The sequence below is a fragment of the Ictidomys tridecemlineatus genome, chromosome 7, assembly GCF_052094955.1.
Source record: "Ictidomys tridecemlineatus isolate mIctTri1 chromosome 7, mIctTri1.hap1, whole genome shotgun sequence".
Taxonomy (NCBI): Eukaryota; Metazoa; Chordata; class Mammalia; order Rodentia; family Sciuridae; genus Ictidomys; species Ictidomys tridecemlineatus.
The window spans coordinates 73,994,977-74,020,341 of NC_135483.1; the positions used below are offsets into that span (position 1 = coordinate 73,994,977).

The window sequence follows — 25,365 nt, forward strand, 5'->3', positions numbered from 1 at the left end:
CTTTTCTGTTTTTTACTTTGCTTCTTTGAGTTTATTTAATGTGGACTCAAATTTATTTAATAGGCTATATTTTACTGTTGTGTTTTAAATTTTTTAGCTTTAAAATAACTTCAAATTTATGTAAGTTATAAAAATAGCATTTTCAGCTTTATATACCTTTCACTTAGATTGCTCAATTTTTAATATTTGGAACCATAAGAATAAGTTGCAGACATGTTGCTTCATTCCTCCATATTTAATAAGTGTGTGTGTGTGTGTGTGTGTTGTGTGTGTGTGTTGTAGTGTAAGGATTGAACCTAGGGCTCATGCTAGGCAAGAACTCTACCACTAAGCCACATCCCCAACCCTAAGCATGTATTTTTAATTGCAGGATACTCCCAAACAACCACACTATAACCATCAATCAAGAAGTTAACACTGATTTAATGCTTCCATCTAATTCATCAACTGCATTCACATTTCCTTCATTTGACTTGATATCCAGTATTGACCCTCGTCGCTCCAGGATCTAATCCAGAGTCACATATAACATTTAGTTATCATGTTTCCTTAGTCTCCTTTAGTCTGGTATAGTCCTTCCTTGTCTTTCATGACCTTTTTATTTTTTTAAAAAATACAGGCCGTTTACTTTGTAGAATGTCCCTCAGTTTGGGTTTTCTGATGTCTCCTTGTGATTTGTACCTTTTTGTCAAGAGAACCTCAGAAATGTTGCTGTACTTGTCTCATTGAATTATCTCAGGCACATATTATGCTGATTTTAAAAAATTATTTATTCTAATTACGTATATATGACAGCAGAATGCATTTTGATTCACTATATACAATTGCAGCACAACTTTTCATTTCTCTGGTTGTACACAACGTAGCGTCACACCATATATGCAGTCATACATGTACCTAGGGTAATGATGTCCATCTCACTCCACCATCTTTCCTGCCCCTATGTTCCTTCCCCTCCTCCCCTTTTGCCCAGTCAAACGGTCATTCCCTGTGTAAGACAACTTGAATGAAATAAATGACAGATTGAACAAGAGTGTAACCCTCAGAGAAAAATACATCCAATACTTTCAGGATAGTGCTCATGTCTTTTGGATATATTTTTATCATTATTTGCAATTCCTTTGCTTTGATTAAAACAAAATCTTTGCCAGGATCATCTTATATTTTTCCTGCTCTGTTTCTGGACTAAGCCATTTTTCTAAGAGTCTGGGTGCTTTCAGTAGAGAATTGTATTTAAAAACCAAGATCTGCCTGGTGTGGTGGTACATTCCTGTAATTCCAGGGCTCAAGAAGCTGAGGCAGGAAGATTTCAGGTTTAAAGCCAACCTCAGCAACTTAGCAAGACTGTAAGCAACCTAACAAGACCCTGTCTTAAAATAAAAAATAAAAAGGGCTGGGGATGTGGCTCAGTAGTTAAGCACCCTTGGGTTCAATCCCAGGTACAAAAAAACAAAAAAAGAACCAAGACCTGAGAACTGTGTGTGCTGATCGCTTCGGTTGTTTCTTCTAGCTCTTTTAGTGTACAGGGCAATGAATATGTCTACATTAAGTTGAAATTGATTCCTCATATTCTACCCCAGCACCCTGGATTTATTATAGCTTTCCCCCTTTCTATATCTGTAGTTCCAAGAGGAGCCTGGCGTCTACTCCTGCATTTCTAGCAGTAATGCAGCTCTAGTGTACTCTTTCCACCTGCACTAGCCCACAGCTGTGCTTCTACATGAGACCCTTCCCCTGCTAACCTTTTTTTTCCCCCAGTACTGGGGATTGAACCCAGGGGCCATCTACCATTAAGCTACATTCCCAGTCCTTTTCCTTTTGAAACAAGACTCTCATTGAGTTGCCAAGGCTGACCTTACACTTGTGTTCCTCCTGCCTCATCCTCCTGAATGCTGGGATTGCTAGCATGTGCCACCATGCCTGCCCTCCCCCTACCTTTCTTTTTTGGTATTTGTTTTGCACTAGAGATTGAACCAAGGGGCGCTATACCAGTGAGCTAAGTCCCCCTTTTTATATGTTATTTTTAGGCAGGGTCTTTCTAAGTTGCTGAGGCTGATTTCGAACTTAACAGTCCTCCTGCCTCAGTCTCCTGAGTCTCTGGGATTCCTCCCACCCTTTGAATGTGATAGCTGAAAATCAGTTCCAGTTAAGGAGAATGAAGGAGGAAGAAAGGACAGGTGGACAGTTCAATCCTCTTCATGAGCCACTATTCTCATCCCACTACACCCCAGCCCTCCATATACTCCAGGAATTAGGCTCTGTACTACCAGTCTTTGTGAGATTTTTCTAGGCCGAGGAGATTGTGAAAGCACAGAAAAGAATGTTTGAAAGATAAAGAACTGATCTACTGCTAATGGATCACATTTTACTGAGAGGTCAAACAACATGAGGATTATAAATAATATAGGTTTGGCAACATGGATGTTTTGTGACCTTGCTAAGTTTGCTAGTCTTTCTATATATAATCAAGATCTAATAGAGCCAGGCGCCGTGATGCATGCCTGTAATCCCAGCAGTTTGGGAGGCTGCGACAGGAGAATCTTCAGTTCAAAGCCAGCCTCAGCAACTAAAGCGCCAAGCAACTCAGTGAGACCCTGTCTCTAAATAAAATACAAAATAGAGCTGGAGATGTGTCTCAGTGATCGAGTACCCCTGAATTCAATCCCCAGTACCAAAAAAAAAAAAAAGAAAGAAAGAAAGAAAAAAAGATCTAGTAGAATTATAGAGATTTGAAGATTCTTTACACGGAATGAAAATCCTTCAGCTTAAGCAAAAAGTGGGATTTGTGGATGAGGATAGTTCATTATAAAAAGTCCATGAAAGCAAAGATCTTAAAAAATTTATCAAGATACAGTTTATATACTATAAAATTCACCAAAAGGAATTTGTTGTTGTTTAACTTATATAGTATCCCAGGGCTCAAAGAGTACAGAGTATTTGTTGAACAAATAATAAATGGTAATTAAAGGGCAAGACACACAAGGCACATCGATTACCACATATTTTAGTTTTCTAGGATTGCTATAACAACCACAAGCTATAGGGCTTAAAACAACAGAAATTTTTTCTCACAGTTGAATAGGTCAAAAGCCTAAAATCAAGCAGGGCTACACATGCTCCTTTTGAAGGCTCAAAGAGAGATTAGTCCTTCCCTGCCTCTTCCAGTTGCTGATATCCCTGGCTTTCTGTGGCCTGAGACAGCATGCCTTCAGCCTCTGCCTGTCTTCACATACCCTTCTCTGCAGTGTATCTGTGTTCTTCCCTGTGGTAATGAGACACTGGTTACTGCATTTAGGACTCACGTAGTATGATCTCATCTCCATCCTTAACTAGTTAATATCTACAAAGAGCTGTTTCCAAATAAGATCTTATTCTGAGGTTCCAGATGTCCTATGTAAAAGTGGGACACTTAGGTTATTCTTGCCACCTTTCCCTGGTCTCACGGTTTCTCACTTTGGCTTCTTTCTGTGTATTTGCATAATTTTCTCTGCTGTCACATTTTTCTGTCACTCTACAGTTAACCACCCCAGCTCTGACTTTATATCACTCCTAGTTTGGTTTTCAGTCTTATTATTTGACTTATTATTCAGTCTTAGTTTCTTATTTGACCTATCTTAGATCACTTTACTATTGGTCAGTTAGTGGAAAAGACTGATGAGGATTTAATAGATTTATAAGAATAATATGCTGTAGGGAATGTAGAGAGTGGCATTTTTGTGGTGTGCAAATTTGAACAGTCATCCATTACTACCAGATAGCAAATAATGCTTTAGTTACTTTGCAGTGTTTTGTGTTTTTTTGTTTTGTTTTGTTTTTTTGTTGTTGTTGTTGTTTTGTTTTAAGAGCACAATTGAGAAGTAAGTAGATTGGAATGAATTTATTTTAAAAATATTTTTAGTTGTAGGTGGACACAATGCTTTTTATTTATTTAATTTTATGTGGTGCTGAGGATCGAACCCAGTGCCTCACCTGCACTAGGCCACTACTCTACCACTGAGCCTCAACCCCAGCCCCTGCAATGAATTTATAATATTTCTTGTGTATTGTCCTAGACTCCTGGATCATAAACCTTGTTTGTGCATGTCTGTGTTTTGTTTTCCTTCTTTTTTGTGGTTATATGGGTACCAGGGCACTTCGTCACTGAGCCACATCCCTAGCCCTGTTCTGTATTTTATTTAGAGACAGAGTCTCACTGAGTTGCTTAGCACCTCACTTTTGCTGAGGCTGGCTTTAAACTCGATCCGCTTGCCTCAGCCTCCCAAGCCACTGGATTTACAGGCATGTGCCACTGCACCTGACTTCCTTCTTTTTTTCTAGTAATAAAATAAAATATATTCTAATCTAGATTTCTAAATATTAAACTTTAATTGAAGCCTTGTATAGAATATTTTGAGATTTTCATTGACTTTGAAAATTATTAAAAGGACTGGACACAAGTTGACCATACTTTTATATTACTATAGTTAAAGTCAGAATATTTTTATAACCTGTAAGGATCTTCAAGATCATCTAGAAGTTAGTTCAGGTTATGGGTGGATAACTGAGGACTTCCGAGGTGTTGATTCTCATAGGTTAGTATGCATCAAAATCTCCTGAAGGACTAAATTGTTGGGCTCCATTGTCCAAGTTTCTGATTCATTAGTTCTGGGATGGGGTCCAGGAATTTGCTATTGACTACAGATCCATTGAACTACATTTTTGAGAACTACTAGTGTCACACTTCTAGATAGTGGCAGAATTGAGACTAGAACCCCAAATTCCCATTTCTTTTTCACATGTAGAATTTCATATAAGGGTTCTTAATGTATCTTCTGTGTGACAGAGATTGGCAAATAATGACCATTTCTGCCTTGTTATTTGTTATCTTTATTTATTGAGGTGTAATTCACATACTGTAAAGTCTACTCTTTTAAATTATGCAACTTAGTAGTTTTTAGTATTAACCACCTTAATTAAAACCACCTTAATTATATAATATTTACAACATCCCAAGAAGAAACCCCACATTCATTAGCAGACTACTCAGTCTTCTTCTTGGCAATGCCCAATCTCCTTTCTTTACCCATGCATTTATTTATTCTGGATGTTGCATAGAAATATGATTAGATAGGCTGGGGTTGTGGCTCAGTGGTAGAGCACTTGCCTAGCATGTGAAAGGCACTGGGTTCAATCTCAAGCACCACATAAAAAAACTAAACAAAATAAAGGTGTTGTGTCCATCTACAACTAAAAATATAATAATAATAATAATAATAATAATAATAATAATAAAAAGAAATTTGATTAGAATAGTATTTTTTTGTTTCTGACTTCTTTTGCTTAGCATAATATTTTTCAGGTTCATATATGTTATAGTATGCATATGATTGAATTTCTTTTATGGCTGAGTTAGAGTTTCATTGTATGTGTAATACCACATTTTAAAATTTAATCAGTTGATGAAGTATTTGGGTTGTTTCTGCTTTGTAACTGTTATGAATAATGCTGCTCAGAACATTGATGTACAGGATGCATGCACATATGTATTCAGTTCTCTAGGGTATATATACCAAGAAGTAGAATTGCTGATTCAATGATAACTCTACATGTAACCCTTTGAGGCACTCCCAGATGATTTTCACAGTGATTGCATAATTTTACATTTCTTCCAGAAATATATGAAGGTTCTGATTATCTGTCATTTTTTTATCTCATTTTCTATTAGCTATTAATGTTGAACAACTTTTCATGTGCTTCTTGGCCATCTGTATGCTTCTTTGGAAGAACTTTCTATCCAATATATATTCACATACTTTACCTGTATTTATTTACTTTATTTTGAGACAAGGTCTAGCTAGATTGTCCAAGCTGGCCATAAACCTCTAATTCTTCTACCTCAGCCTCCCAATAGCTAGAATTATAGACGGTGTCACCGTACCCTTCTACTTTGCCCATTTTTTACATTGAGTTCTCTTTTTATTGTTGACTTTAAAGAATTTTTTATATATTGTTGACATTAAACTCTTTTCAGATATATAATTTGTAAAGCCATTTCATGGGTTGTCTTTTTATTCTCTTGCTACTAGGATCCTTTGCGGCTCGATAGTTTTTAATCCTGATGAATTCCACGCCTCTTTTTTTTTTTTTGGTTAGTTATGCTTTTAGTGTTATATCAAGAAATAATTCTCCAATCCAGAGTCATTAAGCATTGCACGTTTTTCTTCTATTTTATAAGCTTTGCTATTATTTAAATCTTTGATCCATTTTAAGTTTATCTTACATGAAATAAGGGTTCACCTTCATTTTCTTTTCATGTGAATATGTATTTATCTCAACATTTGTTGAAAAGACTCTTTTTTTCCAACTGAATTACCTTGGCACTATTGTCAAAAATTATTTGACCATAGGGCTGGGGTTGTGGCTCAGTGGTAGAGCACTTGCCTGGCATGTGTGAGGCACTGGGTTTGATTCACTACACCGCGTATAAATAAATAAAATAAAGGTCCATTGACAACTTAAAAATATTTTTAAAAAATTATTTGACTATAAATGTAACAAAACCCTCTGTACTATGTGTGTGTGTGTGTGTGTGTGTGTGTTTGTGTGTGTGATGGGTAAAACATCTTACAGTTTCTCCTGTCAATCCTTTCATGATTCCTATAGCTAAAATTTAATATTTTCCTTTCCTCCTCATTTTTACTTTCTACGTAACTTTTTTGTTGTGCTTAAATTTTTATTTGAATGTTGGTGCATTTATATCTTGTTTCTCCTACTAGATTATAAACTCACTAAGAACAGTACTTTTTGCTGGAAATTTTTTTAACCTTTTATTTATTTATTTATTTATTTATTTTTACATTACAATTCTTAACACACCTTTATACCACAATTTATCATATCTCTGATTATATATAAGGTATGTTGACACCAAATTCACATCTTCATACATGTATTTTGTATAATGATAAGGGTTTCCTTTCACCATCCATGCTATTCCCTTCTCCCTCCCTTTCCCTCCCACCTGTATTCCCTATCTAGAGGTAATCTTCCTCCCTTGCTCTCCCTCCCTACCCCATTTTGAGTCACCCCCTTATATCAGAGAAGACATTTGGCATTTGTTTTTTTTGGGATTGGCTAACTTCACTTAGCATAATCTTCTCTGATGCCATCCATTTCCCTGTACGTGCCACAATCTTATTCTTTTTTATTGCTGAGTAATATACCATTGTGTATAAATGCCACATTTTTTTATCCATTCATCCACTGAAGGACATCTAGGATGGCTTCACAGTTGGGCTATCGTGAATTGTGCTGCTATAAACATTGATGTTGCTGTGTTCCTATAATATTCTATTTTTAGGTTCTTTGGGTATAGTCTGAGAAGAGGAATAGCTGGGTCAAATGGTGGTTCCATTCCCAGTTTTCCAAGGAATCTCCATACTGCTTTCCAAATTGGCTGCACCAATTTGCAGTCCTACCAGCAGTGTATGAGTGTACCGCTCCCACCATCCTCGCCAGCACTTGTTGTTTGACTTCATAATGGCTGCCACTCTTACTGGAGTGAGATGGTATCTTAGAGTAGTTTTAATTTGCATTTCTCACCATGCACAAAAGTTATCTCAAAATGGATCAAGGATCTAGGGATTAAACCAGAGACTCTGCCATCTAATAGAAGAAAAAGTAGGCCCTAATCTCTATCACGTGGGGCTAGGTCCCAAATTCTTCAGTAAGACACCTGTAGCACAAGAATTAAAACCAAGAAGCAACAAATGGGATGGATTAAAACTAAAAAGTTTTTTCTTAGCAAAAGAAATAATATGTGAAGTGAATAGGGAGCCTACATCCTGGGAACAAATTTTTATCCCTCACACATCAGATAGAGCTCTAATCTCTAGGGTATATAAAGAGCTTAACAAGATAAGCACCAAAATCAAATAATCCAATCAATAAATGGGCCAAGGACCTGAACAGACATTTCTCAGAAGAGGATATACAATCAATCAGCAAATATACCAAAAAAAATGCTGGAACTTGAAATCATAGTTTTGCACAAGGTGGGCAAGCACCTATTACTGAGCTTATTAATCCCTAGCCCTTTTTAGTTTTTGTTTTGAGACAGGGGCTTGCTAAATTGCCTAGACTGGCCTCAACCTCTGGAGTTGCTGGAATATGCACTATTGTGCCTGGCTCATGTACAATTTTTGTTTAATTTCTTTCTATTTTTAAAAATGATATCTTTGATTATAAAAAGGGCATTTTCTTGAGCTAGACCGTTGACTAGAGCTTTTGATTAGATTTTGTATATTGGGGCAAGGGCAAAGGGGGACAGTGGTATTAAAAGTAGTCAAGAGAAACAACATATCTTATGAATAAATAATAAATGTGGGGTTAAATTTTGGACACAAATAGGAATATAGTCATAAATAGTCAAGATTTAAGGTGAACCTTTGCTTCATTGACCATACATTTGGGTCAGATAATTGAAAGACAACTTATCTCCACCACCCTCTCTTATCCCAAACAAGTGAGTGAACCAAAACATCTTTGATGTTTACCATAGTGAACTCCAGCTTTTTTATTCAGTTTATGCATATATGGGAGCTACAAATGGCCAGCTACGGAGAAAATGACCAAGGTTTCCTGTATTAAGAACAATTCTAGGACTGGGGTCATGGCTCAGTGGTAGAGTGCTTGCCTCACATGTGTGAAACACTGGATTCAATCCTCAGCACCACATAAAAATAAATTAATTAAATAAAGGTATTGTGTTCATCTACAACTAAAATTTTTTTTTTTAATTCTAAAATTAACATTGGGTTTAAAATACTATCTTACTGTTTCTCTAGTCAACATAGATATGTGGTTACTTTTCAATGAACTTTAATAATGTAGCTTTAATTTGTAAATATAAGGCAGTAAGACTGTTATCCTTCCTACTCAGCCCTGTTATGTCCAGCATATATGATACATAGTAATGTCTTGAGGAATATAATTGAACCTGTGTCCCATTTAGAGTAATAAATAGGTGGAAAATTGTTTTATAAATGTGATTTTTAGTGGCTGCATTCCCAAAGCTATAATTAGCTGAAATAACACCATGATGTTTAAGGCCTATTTAGTCATCCCTGAGGTCATTAGTACAGATCCTGAAGTAGAAAATAAACTAATGATACACTTAGAAATTGAAAAGAGGAAAACAGAAACAACATACATAAAATCAGCATTTGCAGTGACCTTGGAAAGAACATATCACAGTCATATTAAAGCCTATAGTAAATTGAAGTGTAAAACATAAAAAGCAACGAAGAACTCATTAAGGGGGTTTAGTAAGTACTCGAGTCATTTAACACAGCACATACCTTTATGTTTTTCTTTGCAGATGGCAGAAGTTGATTTTATCTGCAGAATCTATAATCTTGTCTTAATATGATTTCCCAAATCTTTTCAGATTAATCTCAGATCAGCCAGCCCATTGTCCTCAATTTTATCTTTTGTACTGCTTATTTTATCCAAATTCAATAAAGTCTATATGAGCAATGAGCAGCTGGGATCCCACAAAGGCCACACTCAACCCAATTCCTATGACCTTCATTAGAATCGAGTTTGGCAGGTAGAGAAGAGTATACCAGGTGGGGTTTTTTTGCAATGGTTACTAGGGTTCTTAACTCATTTTGGTTCAATCTAGGTGCCTATTTGAGTTGGATATGCTATTTTAAAAAATATTTTAAAAATTGTTTTGGGGTATAAAATAGACAGATATTCCAGTCTTCAATATTCTTCTGGTTGTTTATATTTATATACGCCTATGTAATCATCAATATGATATAGATACAGAATGTTCCTAGCCCTCAAAAGTTTCCTTTATTTTCACTAAGTACCCTCTCATCCCCAGAGGGAATCATGATTCTGACTTTTGGCATATCCTTTTCTGTATCTAGCTCCTTTTGCTCATTTTATTTTGATTTATCAATTGGAACATAATTCTTTACTATACCTACTGTTGTTTAACTCAGAATTTTTTTTTGTAGATGTGTTTTTTATACCAAGAAATCCCATAGTGCTGTAACATAGCTTCCCCAATCTTTTATTGCATGTGTTCCATTGTGCACTCAGTCCTGTGTGTTGCTTGTTCTTGCTGATATTGCTGTGCCTGTGTTCTCTATATGAGTATCCATACATATACACACATTCATCTGATGATATGAGTCTTTTATTCTTGAGATCATCCTGCAAATGAGATCTTTCATCACCAATGAGTACTCCAGTATGTATTTCCCATGCACAAGGACACTTATTTATCACTCCAAATTAGGAAATCAGCACTGATCTAACCCTACTGTGCAGTCAGACTTTTTGCAGTCATTTTGCCCCGTATTAATTACATCCTAGTTTTTACTGCAATATTGACTTAAAGAATGTAATTACATAGGTTTTCTTTATTATTGACTTGAGTCATGACAATAATATATCAATATGGTTGTTATTCTCAATATATTGTAAGTCACAGAGAGGAGGGAGCATATCTTTCTCTCTATTCCTTGTAGCACCTAGCCTAAGGCTTTGAAGATAGTAAGGATCATCCAATGAATTGAATCCTTAGAATCAAAATGAAACAGTTCTACCACATATGTATTTGTTAGAAGAGAGATATGTATCCTCTTTCTGTGTTCAGATGCAATATAAAAAGTTTTTGTTTTTGTTTTTAAAAGGCAAAACTGAGTGAAAGGGCAGTAACATCCCAATTGGGTAGCTCCCTGCTACCCTCACCTGTGTCTATGCAGGCTGGAACCTGTTTAGTTGGGTTAACAAAATCAGGATGGCAGCTTGGACTGCCCAGTGCCAATGTATGCAGTGGATTCCAGGATGCTGTGAAGGTGTGCTGCTGAATTGAACCTAAGGCCTCATGCCTGCCGGACAAGCATTTCTACCACTGAGCACATCCCCAGCTATGTCAGTGGCTTCTAATATGTTCATCATGGATTATGCAACTTCAGCAATTTTAGTACATTTTCATTGCCCCCCAAAAGAAACCCTATATTTAATTTTTTTTTAAGAGAGAGGGAGAATTTTTTAATATTTATTTTTTAGTTTTCAGCGGACACAACATCTTTGTTTGTATGTGGTGCTGAGGATCGAACCCAGGCCACACGCATGCCAGGCGAGCACACTACCACTTGAGCCACATCCCCAGCCCAAAACCCTATACTTTTAAATTATCACTCCTAAAAGTCCCATGCCCCCAGTTATAGGCAGCCACTAATCTGTTTTCTATCTATATAGATTTGTCTAATTTGAACATTTTATATAAATGGAATTACATAATACATGGTTTTTTGTAACTGCCATCTTTCATTTAATATTTTAAGATTTATCCATATTGGTTGACTAATGCTGCTAAGAACACGTGTGTACTTAATTTCTTAAGTTTTTGTGTGAACGTATGCTTTTAGTACTCTTGGGTGTAGACCTAGGAGTAGGATTGCTGAATTATGCAGTGACCTCATGTTTCCCTTTGGAGGACTTGCCAGATTTTTTTGGAAAAGAAGCTGCATCATTTATATTACTACCAGCAGCAGTTCTGATTTTTCTTCACCCTTTTCATCTCTTGTCTTTTTTATTATAACCATATGGTAGGTATGATGTGATATCCAGCAGAGGTTTGATTTGCGTTTCCTAATGACTGATGATGTTGAGCATCTTTTCATGTGCTGGTTAGACATTTATGTGTCTTTGGAGAGAGGTCTACTCAAGTCCATAGCCATAGCTTACTTTTAATTGGGGCATCTCTCCCCACCAACCCTTTCTATTTATTTATTTATTATTATTTTTAAAAATGTTTTTTTATAGTAGATGGACACAACATCTTTATATTATTTTTATGTGGTGCTGAGGCTCGAACTCAGTGCTTCACACATGCTAGGTAAGTGCTCTACCAACTGAGCTATAACCCCAGCCCCACCTTTCTATTTATTTTGAGTCTTTTTTTGAGACATTTTCTCACAGATTGCCCTGGCTGGCCTTGAACTCCTGAATCACTGGGATTATAGGTGTATACTACCATACCCAGAAAAAGGAACCATTTTAACATGAACAGTCAATGACATTTAGAAAATTTGCCATGTTGTGCAACCATCACTACTGTTTAGTTTCAAAACATGAGTGTAAGCATCTCAAACCCATTAAGTAATCACTTTCCATTAATGTTCTTTGTCTGCCCCTTGGTAACCTCTCATTTGCTTCCCATAGCTACGGATTTGTCTATTCTGGATATTTTATATAAATATAATAATATAATATAGACATATCATGTCTGATTTCACATAGTATGACATATTTGAGATCTATACATTTTGGACAAGTATCATTATAGTAATTTTTTTTGGTGCTGAAATAATATTCCATGAGAAATATATTAGCCAATCACTGTTAGTGGACATGAATTTTTTCCTTCTTTAGCCTTTTAGCTATTGCAAATAGTATCATTATGAATATTTATGTATAAGTATTTGTTTGAATACCTGTTTTCAGGTTTCTTGAGTTTATACCTAGGATTGGGATTGTTGGATCATATAATAATTCCATATTAATTTTTTTTTACTGGGAATTAAATTCAGGGGTGCTTTACCATGTAGGTACATCCTCAGCCATTTTGAGACAGGGTCTCACAATTTATAAATTGCTTAGGGCCTTGCTAAGTTGCTAAGGCTGGCCTCTAACTTGTAGTTCTTCTACCTCAACCTTCTGAATCTCTGGGATTACAGGCCTCTGCTACCACACCAAACTTATGTTAATTTTTTTAGGGACTACCAAACTATTGTACATAGTAACTAACCGTTTTACACTTCTGTCAGCAATGTATAGTGGTTCCAATTTCTTTGCATCCTTACTAACTCTAAGTTTTTTTGAAAATTATTTTATCCTAGTGTTTATTAAAACCACCATCTCATTGTAGTTTGGATTTGTATTTCCTTCATGACTAATGAAGAGCAAGCATCTTTTCCCTGTGATTGTTGCCCATATGTGTATCCTTGAAGAAGTGTCTCTTCAGGTTCTTTGCCCTTTTGTAAAATGATGGGTTTTTGTTTGTTTGTTTGTTCATGAATTTTAAGAGTTCTGAATGTATTACAAATATTAAACTTTATTAGGAATATGATTTTACAGATATCTTTCCTATTGTGTACATTGTCTTTTAACTTTTTTCATAGTGTCTTTTGGAGGCCATCAGTTTTTCACTGTGGTGATTTCTCATTTATGTGTTGTTTTTCTTGTGATTATGCTTTCAGTGTCCTAAGAAAACATTACCAAGTCCTGGGTCACAAAAGAGTCATGTATTTTTTTCTGGGAATTTTATAGTTTATCTACTGTATTTAAGTCTTTGGCCTATTTTGAGTTAATTTTTATGTATGGTGTGAGGTAGCAGTCTAGCTTCCTTCCATCTCATGTAGATATCTACTTTCCCATTTGTTGAAAAGACTATTCCTTCACCATTAATATGGGTTTTGCGGGGGTAGGTTTGGTTTGGGTTTTTCAGACAGTACTAGGGATTGAACCTAGAGGCACTCTATTATGAAACCACTGAGCTACATTTTCAGCTTTTAATTTTTTATTTTATTTTATTTTATTTTTTTGAGACAAGGTTTCACTAAGTTGCTAAGGCTAACTTTGAACTTGCAATCCTCCTTCCTCAGCCTCCTGTGTTACTGGAATTACAGACATGTACCACTGCACCAGGCTTGTTCTGGTGCTTAATTGACAGTACATGTGAGGGTTTATATTTGGATTCTTGATTGGCTTATTTATCTGTCTTTGCCCCAGTACTATGGCTGTTGGTTTTTTTAGTAACTTTTGTTAGTCCTCCAACTTTTGCAAGATTGTTTTGGTTATTCTGGGTCTCTTGAGTTTCCATGTGCATCTTGAATTAGCATCAATTTCTGCAAACTCATCTGGGATTCTGATAAGGATTGTGTTGACTCTAGGTTAATTTAAGGAGTACTGCCATATTAAAAATAGTGTTTTCCAGTCCTTGAACACAGGATGTCTTTCCATTTATCCAACTTTTAAATTTCTTTTAATTTCATGTTTTGTAGCCTCTAGAGTAAAATCTTTAAAATAGATACCCTGACATATACCCACAACACACACACATGAACTTGCACATGTACAAATAGCCTGGCTCATACTTGGTGTTATGTACCGTTGATACTGTTATTTTAAATCTTTTTATGTCTTTAACATTTTGGAAGAGGTGGATTAAAACAGAATAATAGCTTGCCAAAGTATTCAAGATTCATTTCCAAAAAATTTTACAAAACAAAGACCTTTATCCTTCAGTAGAGATAACATGTAAAAAAAAAGCATGAAATATCAAGTATAAATAAGCAAGAAACTGAACAGTATGTCCCTTTTGTGCCAAAACCATGATCTGTTTCTTATTTGATATACTTGAAAGGAATTATACCAAAAGATTAGCTATTTCTGGCTAGGATTATTAGGATTTATATTTTTCAGTTTTTCTGTATTGTATTTTAAGCATGTATAGATTTTTTGCATATATATATAAGGAAAATGTTAAAGTTGTTTATAATAATGTAAGCATGCAGAGATGTTAGAAAAGTGATTTACTTTATTCCTCTGAGGCTTTTTCCAGAGTTATATGTTTTGCCTACTTTATGGGGATCTGGTTGTAAAAAATATGCATATGAATTTTCAGAAAATTAGGAAACCTAGTGGAAATATATGAAGGAATATACATTGCTGTTCAGAAATCATGAGAGATGATCTTTATGTATAGATAAAGACTAAATAACAGCTTTGTTTAGGTTGTTTCTAGATTCATGGTGGTGTTTTAATAGCATTGATGGTCCACAATAAAAGGTATTTTTAGGAACTAACATTTATCCTCACAAAATTTCTAAGTACTATTTTTTTGCAATTTAAAATAGTAGTTAATAGCATTATCCAAATAATTTCTCCACCAGGCACGGATGGGCAGAAGCTTTTGCAGGTATCAGAAGTTCACATATCAAATATATCTGCCCGCATGCGTGAGTATTTCTAGTCTTTAGGCTTATGGTTCAGAATCTGGGGAGGAACAATTATAATAGCTTTACTTTTTCAGAAAAGCATTTGAATATAATTAATTTTTATCCCTTAAATCTTCAGTTTAAGATTAAAGATAATTTCTTAATTTCTTAAAACTAGAATTCGTGGTTAAAATGAAACTTTTTTTCCCTTTTTACTTAAGAAATTTAAATATTGCTCTCCTAGAGATCAGCTGAATGTAAAGTCAGGAAAATTATTTTGGATATTTAAATATATGTAAAGTTCTAAGGATATCCCAGGGATATCTGTGAAGGGGATCTACCTGCCAGATTTTCAAAAATTATTATGTTAAAAACACTCTTGAATTTTATCAGAGACAATGTGATGTACTGTGGACAGAATAGACTTTCAAAATTTCAAAATATTTGGTTTCAATTTCTGATTCTGTCAAAAAGGAAGTGGCAACTCCTGAGTAAATGCAGAAAAATCAATAAGTTTAGCAAGTTTCCTGTCAAGAGGTTGCTGAGAGGAAGTAGCTATGGAGAAGACAGAAGGGTGGGGTACATGGGGGTAGGTTAGTAACTCATCCTGAGAAGTGGGAACAGCAGTACAGTTGAAACATACATGAATATGGGAAAAGGAGTAATATCTGAGATTAGGAAAGAAACATTTTCTTTCTCTTTTTATTCAGAAATAGAGGGTCTGTTTTACTTCCAGCTACATCTGAACACTGTGGTGTAGTGTGGCTGTGTCTTCTATTAATCTATTCAAACAAGAAACAGAATTCTTACGAGAATTCTTACGATGTCAGAATTTCTACTATATTGTTATTTTCCCCAGATTGAATTGCTGTAAGGCTATTTCACAGCCTGGGGGATGTTTATATCATCAAATTTAGATATAGATGTTTAAAATTTCAAAGACATATATAGAGAGATGTGTAACGCAAATGAAGAGAATAGTCATGAGATGTGTTTATTTTTCTTTCCTTTTGTACCTGGCTAAGTTCAGATAATCTGTCATATTTTTCATCTCAGATTTGAATTGGATATAATGGACACTTAGGCAAATCTTACATTTATTTAGAGGTCTCTTAATCAAGCAGGTGCATAGCTAAGAACTAGATGATAAGAAAAATGTGATCTGGGTTATGAGAATTGAAGTTTGCCATTTCTGTGCAAAAAAAATTGCTCTAATTGTCTCATATGCTTCCAACCATCTTGGTTCTTGGCTTCCCTTCTCATGTCTGAGAAGTTGTAAGTATTAAGTAAGTGTGTTGAGGACATTTTTTTATTTGCCAAGCTTAATCCTTCACAGCTGCTGCTGTGTCCTCAGAGCACACTTGGAGGGCAGAGATCATAGTTATTTAGGAAAAGATGCATAAAACATATGTTAAAATTGTAGCAGTTTTGTGTGAGCCTCACATAATTTATTTTTGATTGGTTGAATTTATCAGGTTTTGTGCTCTGTTGTTATTATTTTGCTTTTTTTTTTTTCCTCTCCCATATAGGCCAGTTATGCCTGTTACATTGAATATGAAAATGGCTATGCCTTCTTGGTAAGTCAGAATTTACTTATTCAATCAGAACTCTTTAGTCTTTCATTACAAGTGCTTTTGTGTATAACAGTCTTTATTTAGTTATTTTTTAAATTGCAAAGTTACAAACATTAACCTTATTTAAGGTTTTATGCTTTAGATCTGTGAATAAACATAAGGAATTATATAAACAGAAACATGAATAAATGGGTACATAGAAATATTTTGGGAAAATATCTTTCTGTTTGATAGGCCTTTGTTGACTTCAGTCACCAAACCTCTGAATGATCCCATGTGGTTCACTCTAATTAGGCCACAGTCTCTTTATCCTTCCAGTTTTTTCTCCTTCTGGAGAGCTGGTTAATTTTTAAAGAAGCCACTTCTCATTCTCACATTTGTTGTTTACTTTATGGTCAGGAAGTAGGTTTAGTTTCTCATTTCTCTTTATTGCCTTATATGATTTCTCTCTGTGGTTCTCTGAGACTCTTGTCATCAAGTGTTTCCAAAAAATTGTGGCTTTGACATTTTGCCTTCTACTTCAGCTTCTGCCACTATTTTACTGTTTGGGTGACCACAGGGTCCAATTTAAGTGGCCCATTTACAACCTGACTGGCTTCCTAGTTTCTTCTCCTTTTCTCTTTCCCAGGTTTTTTTTTTTCCCCTCCCTTCTTCTTAACTTTGGTCATCCAAAGTCTTGTCATCTGAAACTGTCTCATCTCTGAAGTTACTTAATTCACCCCTGAATAGTAACATAATAATTGCATATCCATTGAGTTTATTTCCTTGTTTCCATACTGTGTATTCTGAGACCTCATCAGGACCTCCATTCTGTTGTCTTTTTGTCCCCACTACTTTTTCTATCCACCCTCCACTACCCTTTTTATCTACTTTGGATTCTATGAATGTTTCCAGGTTTCTACATACCTTATTTTATCTCTGTGTCTGACAAAAATCCTGATCCCTGAACTAAAATTTCTACTAATGTTGTAGAGACCATAATGTGAGCATATAACCAGATAGAGAAGTAGAGAGAGCAAATGGAAGATTTTCCTTGATTTCTGGTTTGAGGTGGTTATAATGTATAATGGGAAATGAATAAAGATCACTATAAGTACTAAAGTTTGATGGGTATGAGGTGGTATATACAAGAGTAACATGATACAGAAAGTAATCATTCCATTGAATTGATTTAGAATACAGAAAAGGATAGGAATGGCTGGAATTTATTACAAAATTTTCAGGATTGAGGGTTGAAATACCAAGGGGTTGTTTTAGGGTTTTTTATTTTGTTTTTGCTTTTGTTTGAGTGTAAGGTTAGACTAATATTTTAGGTTCTTCTCATCCTAATATTATGTGACACTGTGACTTTTTAACATTAGCATCTGAATCTAGTTAGAATGAAAGGAACATTCAGAAAGTCAGAGTCATGTGTTTTAAGTTAGTTGTATGACCTCTGTAGACATATTAACGTGAGTTTCAAATTGTAGAGAGTGATCTTTGGTCAGTGCTTTTTATACACACTACCGTGAATTTAATAAAACATCCTTGCCAAGAATAGACGTTTTCAGAATCAAATGGTTCTTTCAAGGTTTGGCCTCATTTTCTAGGTTTGATATCATTGGACTTTCACCAGATGCTCAGGAGGATGAACCTGGAATTAAACAAGCGGCAGAAAATGGTAAGTATAGAAAATGCTTTGTAACAGCCAAAGGCATCTCTAAATGCTTTTAGTTGACTGAGTAATTACATTGATACTGATTAGATATGACCCAGCTATGCAATCTCAGGAGGTTGTGCTGTTTCCTTCCTTTCTGATCACTCTGACTGATTTGCCGCCATGTCTACATGGACTCAGCTGTGGTTGATGGAGATGAGGTAGATGGGGCAGAAGCATTTGTCAGCTTCAGCTCTGTCAGATATGTAAGAATTTTGCTTTGATTCACAGAATAGGCAAATGGAGAAAATAGAACAGTGTTTAGTAGGTTGTGGCTAGTTATCTTCATTAAGGAGATATGAAATATGATAAAAATAATGATGTACAGAACATAGTGATATAAGATTAATAAAAAATGAAAATGATATTAAAGTTTAATATTAGTGTCATAATAATATATATTACGAATTAATTAGCTGTTTCTAAACTAGGTATTTCTCTTGTAAATTGTCTTCACTTAATGCTTTTGTGCAAGTATTAGCTAAACTTTACAGAATCACCAAAGTCAATTTTAGGGGGAGTATTGCATTCTCCTTTATGAACATAACTCAGCTTATTTTGTGGGTGAAAGCATAAGAACATTAACTTACTGAAAGTTTGATAGTTTGTAAAAGTACACAGACGCATCCTTTCCTTTTACATGTATGAACCGAATTATTTACAGGTAGAACAATGTAATGATTAGGATTGACTTCAGAATAATCTGGGTAGTGGCTCCTGGATGGTGGCATCAGCGAAACAATTGTGACTGTGAATTGATAATTAGAGAATTAAGGTGATGTAGAATGATCAAAGGAAGGATCCCAAGGAATTATTTCATTACTCTTCATACTTTTGTAGTTGTTGAAATTTTTAAAAACAGACTTAAAAACCCAAGCCTAGTAAGAGCCTTTAATCTTTTTTAAAGAACTGTTATGATCTTTAAGAAAGAGAAAATAGGGGCTGGAGATGTGGCTCAAGCGGTAGTGCGCTCGCTTGGCATTCGTGCTGCCTGGGTTCGATCCTCAGCGCCACATACAAACAAAGATGTTGTGCCCGCCGAATACTAAAAAAATATTAAAAAATTCTCTCTCTAAAAAAAAAAAAAGAAAAAGAAAGAAAGAGAAAATACATTAAAAAAACATTGGATGTTTGGGAAAATCCAATGAATACTGACTTTTATTAGATCATCAGAAGTAGATCAAAGCTATCCTAGAGTTAACATTTTTGTCTAAAAATAACAGATAATAAAAATATATATCTAGATATTGAGTAAGTGTTGGATCCTGTGGAAAACTGGGAGGGGCTGAGTAGGCCCTGTGGAAAAGACAGGTGGGCCTCATGATTTCCAGAATGAGAGAAATCCTGTCTTGACAGTGGAGTTGGCCCTTGAAATACTTGTCACTGCTTTCCTTTCCAAGTGAACAGTTAGGGGGAAAAAGGCAGAGAGAATGTGCTACTGAAAAAAGCAGAGTGCTCCATTGAGATTCTCCATTGAGAAGTAGTACTGCTCCTGCCCTTAGGGTGAAGGTCATTGAAATTAAAACCTGCCTCTCCACAGCTGCTGTCATTGTGCCTTGTCCAGAGGCCTTTACCTCAGCCACTGAGTGTAACTATAAGGAGCTAAGCGTTGTGAAACTGAGGGAAAACTCTCAAGTGCTTCCTGACTGACTGGCAGTAATGTTCCTTGAGCCCAGCCTCTGCTGCCCTCTGCCCCCACTCTCCTGGAAGCTGGGCTGTTTTTGCCCCTTCGGCATCTTTTGATCTCCAGCTGCAGTTTCCCCCCAATCAGTCCTTCATACTTCTTAACAGTTCCTTAAGCTGGGTTCACAAAATCTGACTATTTCAATAACTTAAGAAAACGACAAAGAAAGCATGCAAACACACAGAGGTATCTTTTCAAAATCTCTGACGGCTCTCCGACCTTAAGGATCCATGGAAAGAGAGCAAGCCATTGGAATTCTTTATTCTTATATAGGGGACACACAAGGGGAGGTTCCATGGAACATTCTATCCCAACAAGGGCAAAGGGATAGGATTACAAAGGAATGGATAAGTGTAACTCAACCCCAGTGGGTGACGCCTACTCCTAGAGCCATGCCTTGTTATCTGAACTGGGGTGACGCCCAAATTAGTGCAACCTGGCGCTACCATGTCAGATTGAGGCAATAATTGTTCAGAACCCCAGTGCATCAGGACTTAAAGGTGTCTGCATGCAGGGCAGCTCCCAACAACTCTGCTTTTATTAAAATACCAAAAAATGTCCAAATTAAAAGTTATTTTTGATTTACGTAAAATTTAGTTCTTTAGTTAGAATTAGTATAAAAAAGCAAAGGTACTCTATAACTATTTTGAAAAGCACAGTATAATGTGTTAGACACCAGGAAAGGAGGCTTAAGGAACTGTTAAGAAGTACAAGTTTTTTGTTTTTGATAAAAAAGGAAATATAAAATCGGAGATTCTAATTTTTTAAAAACATGAAAGAATGTATGTATGTAAAACATCAGACAGATTTGTAAAATGTCAAGTTATCCATGAAACACAAGATTGATAATAAGGAAAAAGAAAATTCCAGGAGTTGTTAAGTACTTATATTTGTATGGTACATGTCAAGGTATGTTGTAGAAACGAAAGTACTTATTTGAAATTCTTCCCTCATCAATTATTTACTGACTATAGGAAAATTTTACTGAACTTTTAAGAATTAGAATGAACAGTTTTTAATACTGTAAATCAGAAAACATGCAATCCTATATGCTATTTAACTCAGGTGTCACAGTGGCACACACCTTAATCCCCAAAACTCAGGAGGCCAAGTCAGGAAGATCCCAAGTTTCAGGCCAGCCTAGGCAATTTGGTAAGACTCTGTCTCAAAATACAATAATGATATTTGTTTTTAAAAAAGGACTGAGAATGTAGCTCAGTGGTAGAATGCTTGCCTAGCATGTGTGAGGTCATGGGCTTACTCCTCAACTCTGGGAGAAAAAAAAAAAAACTATATGCTATTTTAAAATGATGACTTTTAGGTATAAATGCCCTATAGTTTTTTTTTTTTTTTAAGAGAAATATAAAGTGTACATGAGCAGAATTAACCATGAATTAAAACATATGCATACACCCCCTGTTAAATCCTGGGCTTCATGCATGCTAGGCAAGTGCTCTGCCACTGAGCAGTACCCCAGCCCTTATTTTATTTTGAGACATGGTCTCACTAAGTTGTGTTCAGGTTGGCCTTCAACTTGGAGTCTTTCTGCTTCAGCCCCCTAAGTGGCTGGGATTATAAGAGTGCACCACCATACTGGGCAAGAATATCCACCTCTCAATGAAGAAAGAGTATTACAAAGTGACAAGAAATTGTTGAAATTTTAAGTTATACAGCACTTGCAAAATCTGAGAAGTTTCATAACGAAAAGACATTCTGATTTTATGTTTTAATTGAGTGCTTCAGGTTTTTCACTCATTTTCACCTTGAATATACTTAGTACTTTTCTAGTATTTTTTTTTTCCTATTTTATATTGCATCTCTGGGCTTAACTTTAAAAGCATTTGTGATTAACTTTCTTGTTTTTAGTAAAAGCTTTGATAGATCAAGAAGTGAAGAATGGCATTCCATCTAACAGAATTATTTTGGGAGGATTTTCTCAGGTAAGTTAAAGTTTGGGTGGTATGTCAGTACCATCAGTATTTTATCTAGAAATCTGAGATTTCAGTCATTTTCTATGGAAGAATTATAGAATCTTGATGGATGTTAATGCTGAATTAAGTTTGGATTAAAACTAGTTAATTTTCACTTTAGATACATTTTTGCTTTCCTAGTTTTCTGTGTCCTTAACAATAACCTTTGTCTTTTAGATTATCTTCAGAATCAATTTATTAAGGAAACTGATTGAAACCTGAAATGTATTTTCTTAAAATAATAATAGCACCACTGTGTTTAGGTTTTTAAGTTAACACTATGTACCCTTTTAATTAATTAAAACTCTGATAACACAGGCATAAGTCCCTTGTTCTAGGTGACTTGGACTAGAAACAATAGGTAGATGATGAGAGAAAAATAATGTCTTTCCCTTTTTTGTTATATAAAAATAAGTTTTAAATATAAATGTGTAATGTTTATTTTGGTATCTTTCTTCCTGTCTTTACTTTTTCTCCGCCTTATACTTTTTTAACAGCCATGGTTCCCTTGTGTTGGCCTCATGTCTTTACTTCAGCTTTTCACCTGTTTCCATATCACCTGTCCTAGAATGCTCTAGCTTCTAATCTACAAATCTTCTAAATCAGCAACTGAGTGTTCCCTTACTGAGGCTAATGTCAGAATTCTAGAATTATTTAGAGAATATAATTCAATATAAACATAATATTGTTGATACAATACAGTAAAAAGGAGTTACTGATAAGGTGTTTGTTGAAATAATGTGCATAATACACATCTTGACAGAAACATAAGACACAAAAATTAATGCTTGATTCAAAATATGAAGTGTACCTAGGAGTCTTGTCTATTTGAGATTTATTGATAACAGCCTACAGAAAACAATCCCTAATACCTATGTGTGGAATGATGGAACATCATGAGTTTAAGCAAGAAGGATTAAGTTAAGAGTCTATAGTATCATAACAGGGAGACCATGCCTAAAAATAAAGTATGGACTCAGGAAGTAGCGGGAATCTAGAAAGCCATCAGGACTTTTCTCTCCATCTTCAGCTTTCTTTGTCAGCTCACTTGCCTGATTTGCTTCTCCATTATTTGTTAGCCATCTTAGTTCTTGCAGCTTGTAATTTTTCAGCTCTTGAATTTACATGTTACAGTTCCAGCCACACAAAGAGACTGCCTACAGTCACTGAATCCCAGTTCCACAGCTCCGAGGAAAGCAACCATCAGTGTCTGGGATGGCCCTAGTAGTGGCGTATGGGCACGATCAGAGTGATAGGCATCTAGATGGCTGCAAGATTATAGTTCCCAGGACATGGGATGTTTTGAACTGGGTGAGCAGATACTCTAAAGATGTCTGCTACACTGTCCTTGTTATCTTGATTTCCACTTTTAGAAAATAGTACTAATTTAAGACAAGATTGGATTTTAGGCCTGAGACTTCTCGAAAGAGAAGATGATAACTAAGTTCAGAATATTCCTAAGGCATGCTGTAAACGGTTTACTATACTATTTATTGTCTGTGTCTTGACTGGGTAGTTGGTATGTTCTCTTTGGTGTAGAGAGCTGTGTGCATTATGGGTATGCATTCCCACTGTTTGTCTGATTTGATTTGACATTGGCCACTCAGTTGATATCTTCATGGACATCATTAATAACAAGAAATTTCCTACATTGCTATTGGCAGAGTGTGGATTTTCCATTGACTTTCCCTGCTTGCTTTCCAGGGAGGAGCCTTGTCTTTGTACACTGCTCTCACCACACAGCAGAAACTGGCAGGTGTCACTGCACTCAGTTGTTGGCTTCCACTCCGGGCTTCATTCCCACAGGTAGTCTGGTTTAGATTTCTGAGCTAAGAGGTAGCAGATAATGTTGAGGAGGTCATCCTTTTTATTTAAATCAAGAAACTTTATTTATTTTTGGTTTATAGCAAAATTGAACACAAAGTAAACTTCCCATTATGGAAATCCCACACCACAGTGGGACCTTCCTTAAAATCAGTGGACCTAAGTGAGACATCATTACTACATGGTTTATATCAGTCATCCTTTTAAAATTTTATTTTATTTATTTTATCTTACTGTATTTTTTTACATTACCAGGGACTGATCCCAGGGGTGCTTAACTACTGAACCATGTTCCCAGCACTTTTTTATTTTTTATTTTGAGACAGGGTCTCACTAAGTTGCCTAGGGCTTTGCTGAGTTGCTGGGGCTGCCTCGGCCTCCCAGTGACTGGGATTACAGATGTGTCACCATGCTTGGCTCAGTCGTCCTTTTTTAAAAAGAATTTCCTTGGGCCTTTGTAAAGTGTTACTAGGCTTTACCTATACACTCTATTGTCTTTATTTGGATTGCATAGAATGGAATAAGAAATAAGCCTTAGGTCATAAATCTTTTATTTGATTTATATTTTATATTTTAAGGGGTATATGGAAATTAGGGCTATTTTTTAAACACACAGAACTATTTTTTAGTATTTAATATATTCAGGGTTTGATAGCAGAATTTTACTATAGAATATAATTTCTAAATATTCAACAGTGAAGCAATATATAAGACACATGGGAAATGTAGACATTATTTTCAAATTCTTTTTTTTTTTGGCGGGGTGGGGGGGTTGGTGCTGGGGGTCAAACACAAGTCCAGTGGTCATAGCAAGCACATGACCACTGAGTTATTTTCCCAGCCCCAAATTTATTTTTAAATCTAGGGTTTTGTCTTATTATTATTTAATAACTCTTTGGTTTCTTGCACTTACTAGGTATTGTTTATTAACTGCTTATTAAAATCAATTAAATAAAAGCTGAAAAAGAACATGATTAACCTAATGTATCCTAATAGATATTAATTACTTCTCATATCAAGACACTGAAAATATAGAAATGAATTAAGATGTAATAGATTTCAAGAAATGGGTTCGTTGGGAAGATGTGGTATAAAACAAGGCAGTCATTCTATAGAATTTTAAATAAAGGGACATGGAAAAGAGAGGAAGGAAATTTTATTTCTTTGGCCAAATATCACCTGAAATAATAAGTAATAACATGTTGTCTGTTATTACTCTGTGTACAGTTTTAAGTATCTGGCGTAATGCTTTATACATGTGACTAACTGGTACTTTTATTCTGTTCTGCAGAGTCCCATCAGTGGCCCTAATAGAGAGATATCTATTCTTCAGTGCCATGGAGATTGTGATCCTTTAGTTCCGCTAATGTTTGGTTCTCTTACTGTTGAAAAACTAAAGACTTTGGTAAATCCAGCAAATGTAACCTTCAAAATCTATGAAGGCATGATGCACTGTTCATGTCAACAGGTAGGTATCTGGAAACAGTGATCAGAGTCATAGTTGCAACTTCTTTATGTCATATTTTTAAGATCAATAACATTTGACACTTGGGGACTTAAAAGAGTTAATGAGTTCAGTTTAAATCTTAGGTTAGCAAGTCTTCAAACATTTATT

The 25,365-nt window shown here is 35.4% G+C and overlaps 1 protein-coding gene across 5 annotated transcripts in view; it reads left to right on the forward strand.

Moving 5' to 3' along the window:
* Positions 1 to 25,365, forward strand: part of Lypla1 (lysophospholipase 1) — a 34,353-nt gene that overhangs the window by 3,698 nt on the left and 5,290 nt on the right. For 2 of the 5 annotated variants that reach the window (XM_078017168.1, XM_005322910.5), the window contains 6 exons: positions 14,958 to 15,023; positions 16,532 to 16,579; positions 18,166 to 18,236; positions 21,823 to 21,896; positions 23,631 to 23,732; positions 25,042 to 25,218. In XM_078017168.1, coding sequence (XP_077873294.1) covers positions 14,958 to 15,023; positions 16,532 to 16,579; positions 18,166 to 18,236; positions 21,823 to 21,896; positions 23,631 to 23,732; positions 25,042 to 25,218 — 538 coding nt within the window. The remainder of the gene's footprint in view (positions 1 to 14,957; positions 15,024 to 16,531; positions 16,580 to 18,165; positions 18,237 to 21,822; positions 21,897 to 23,630; positions 23,733 to 25,041; positions 25,219 to 25,365) is intronic. The other 3 variants (XM_078017169.1, XM_078017170.1, XM_021724870.3) reach the window with 2 other exon arrangements.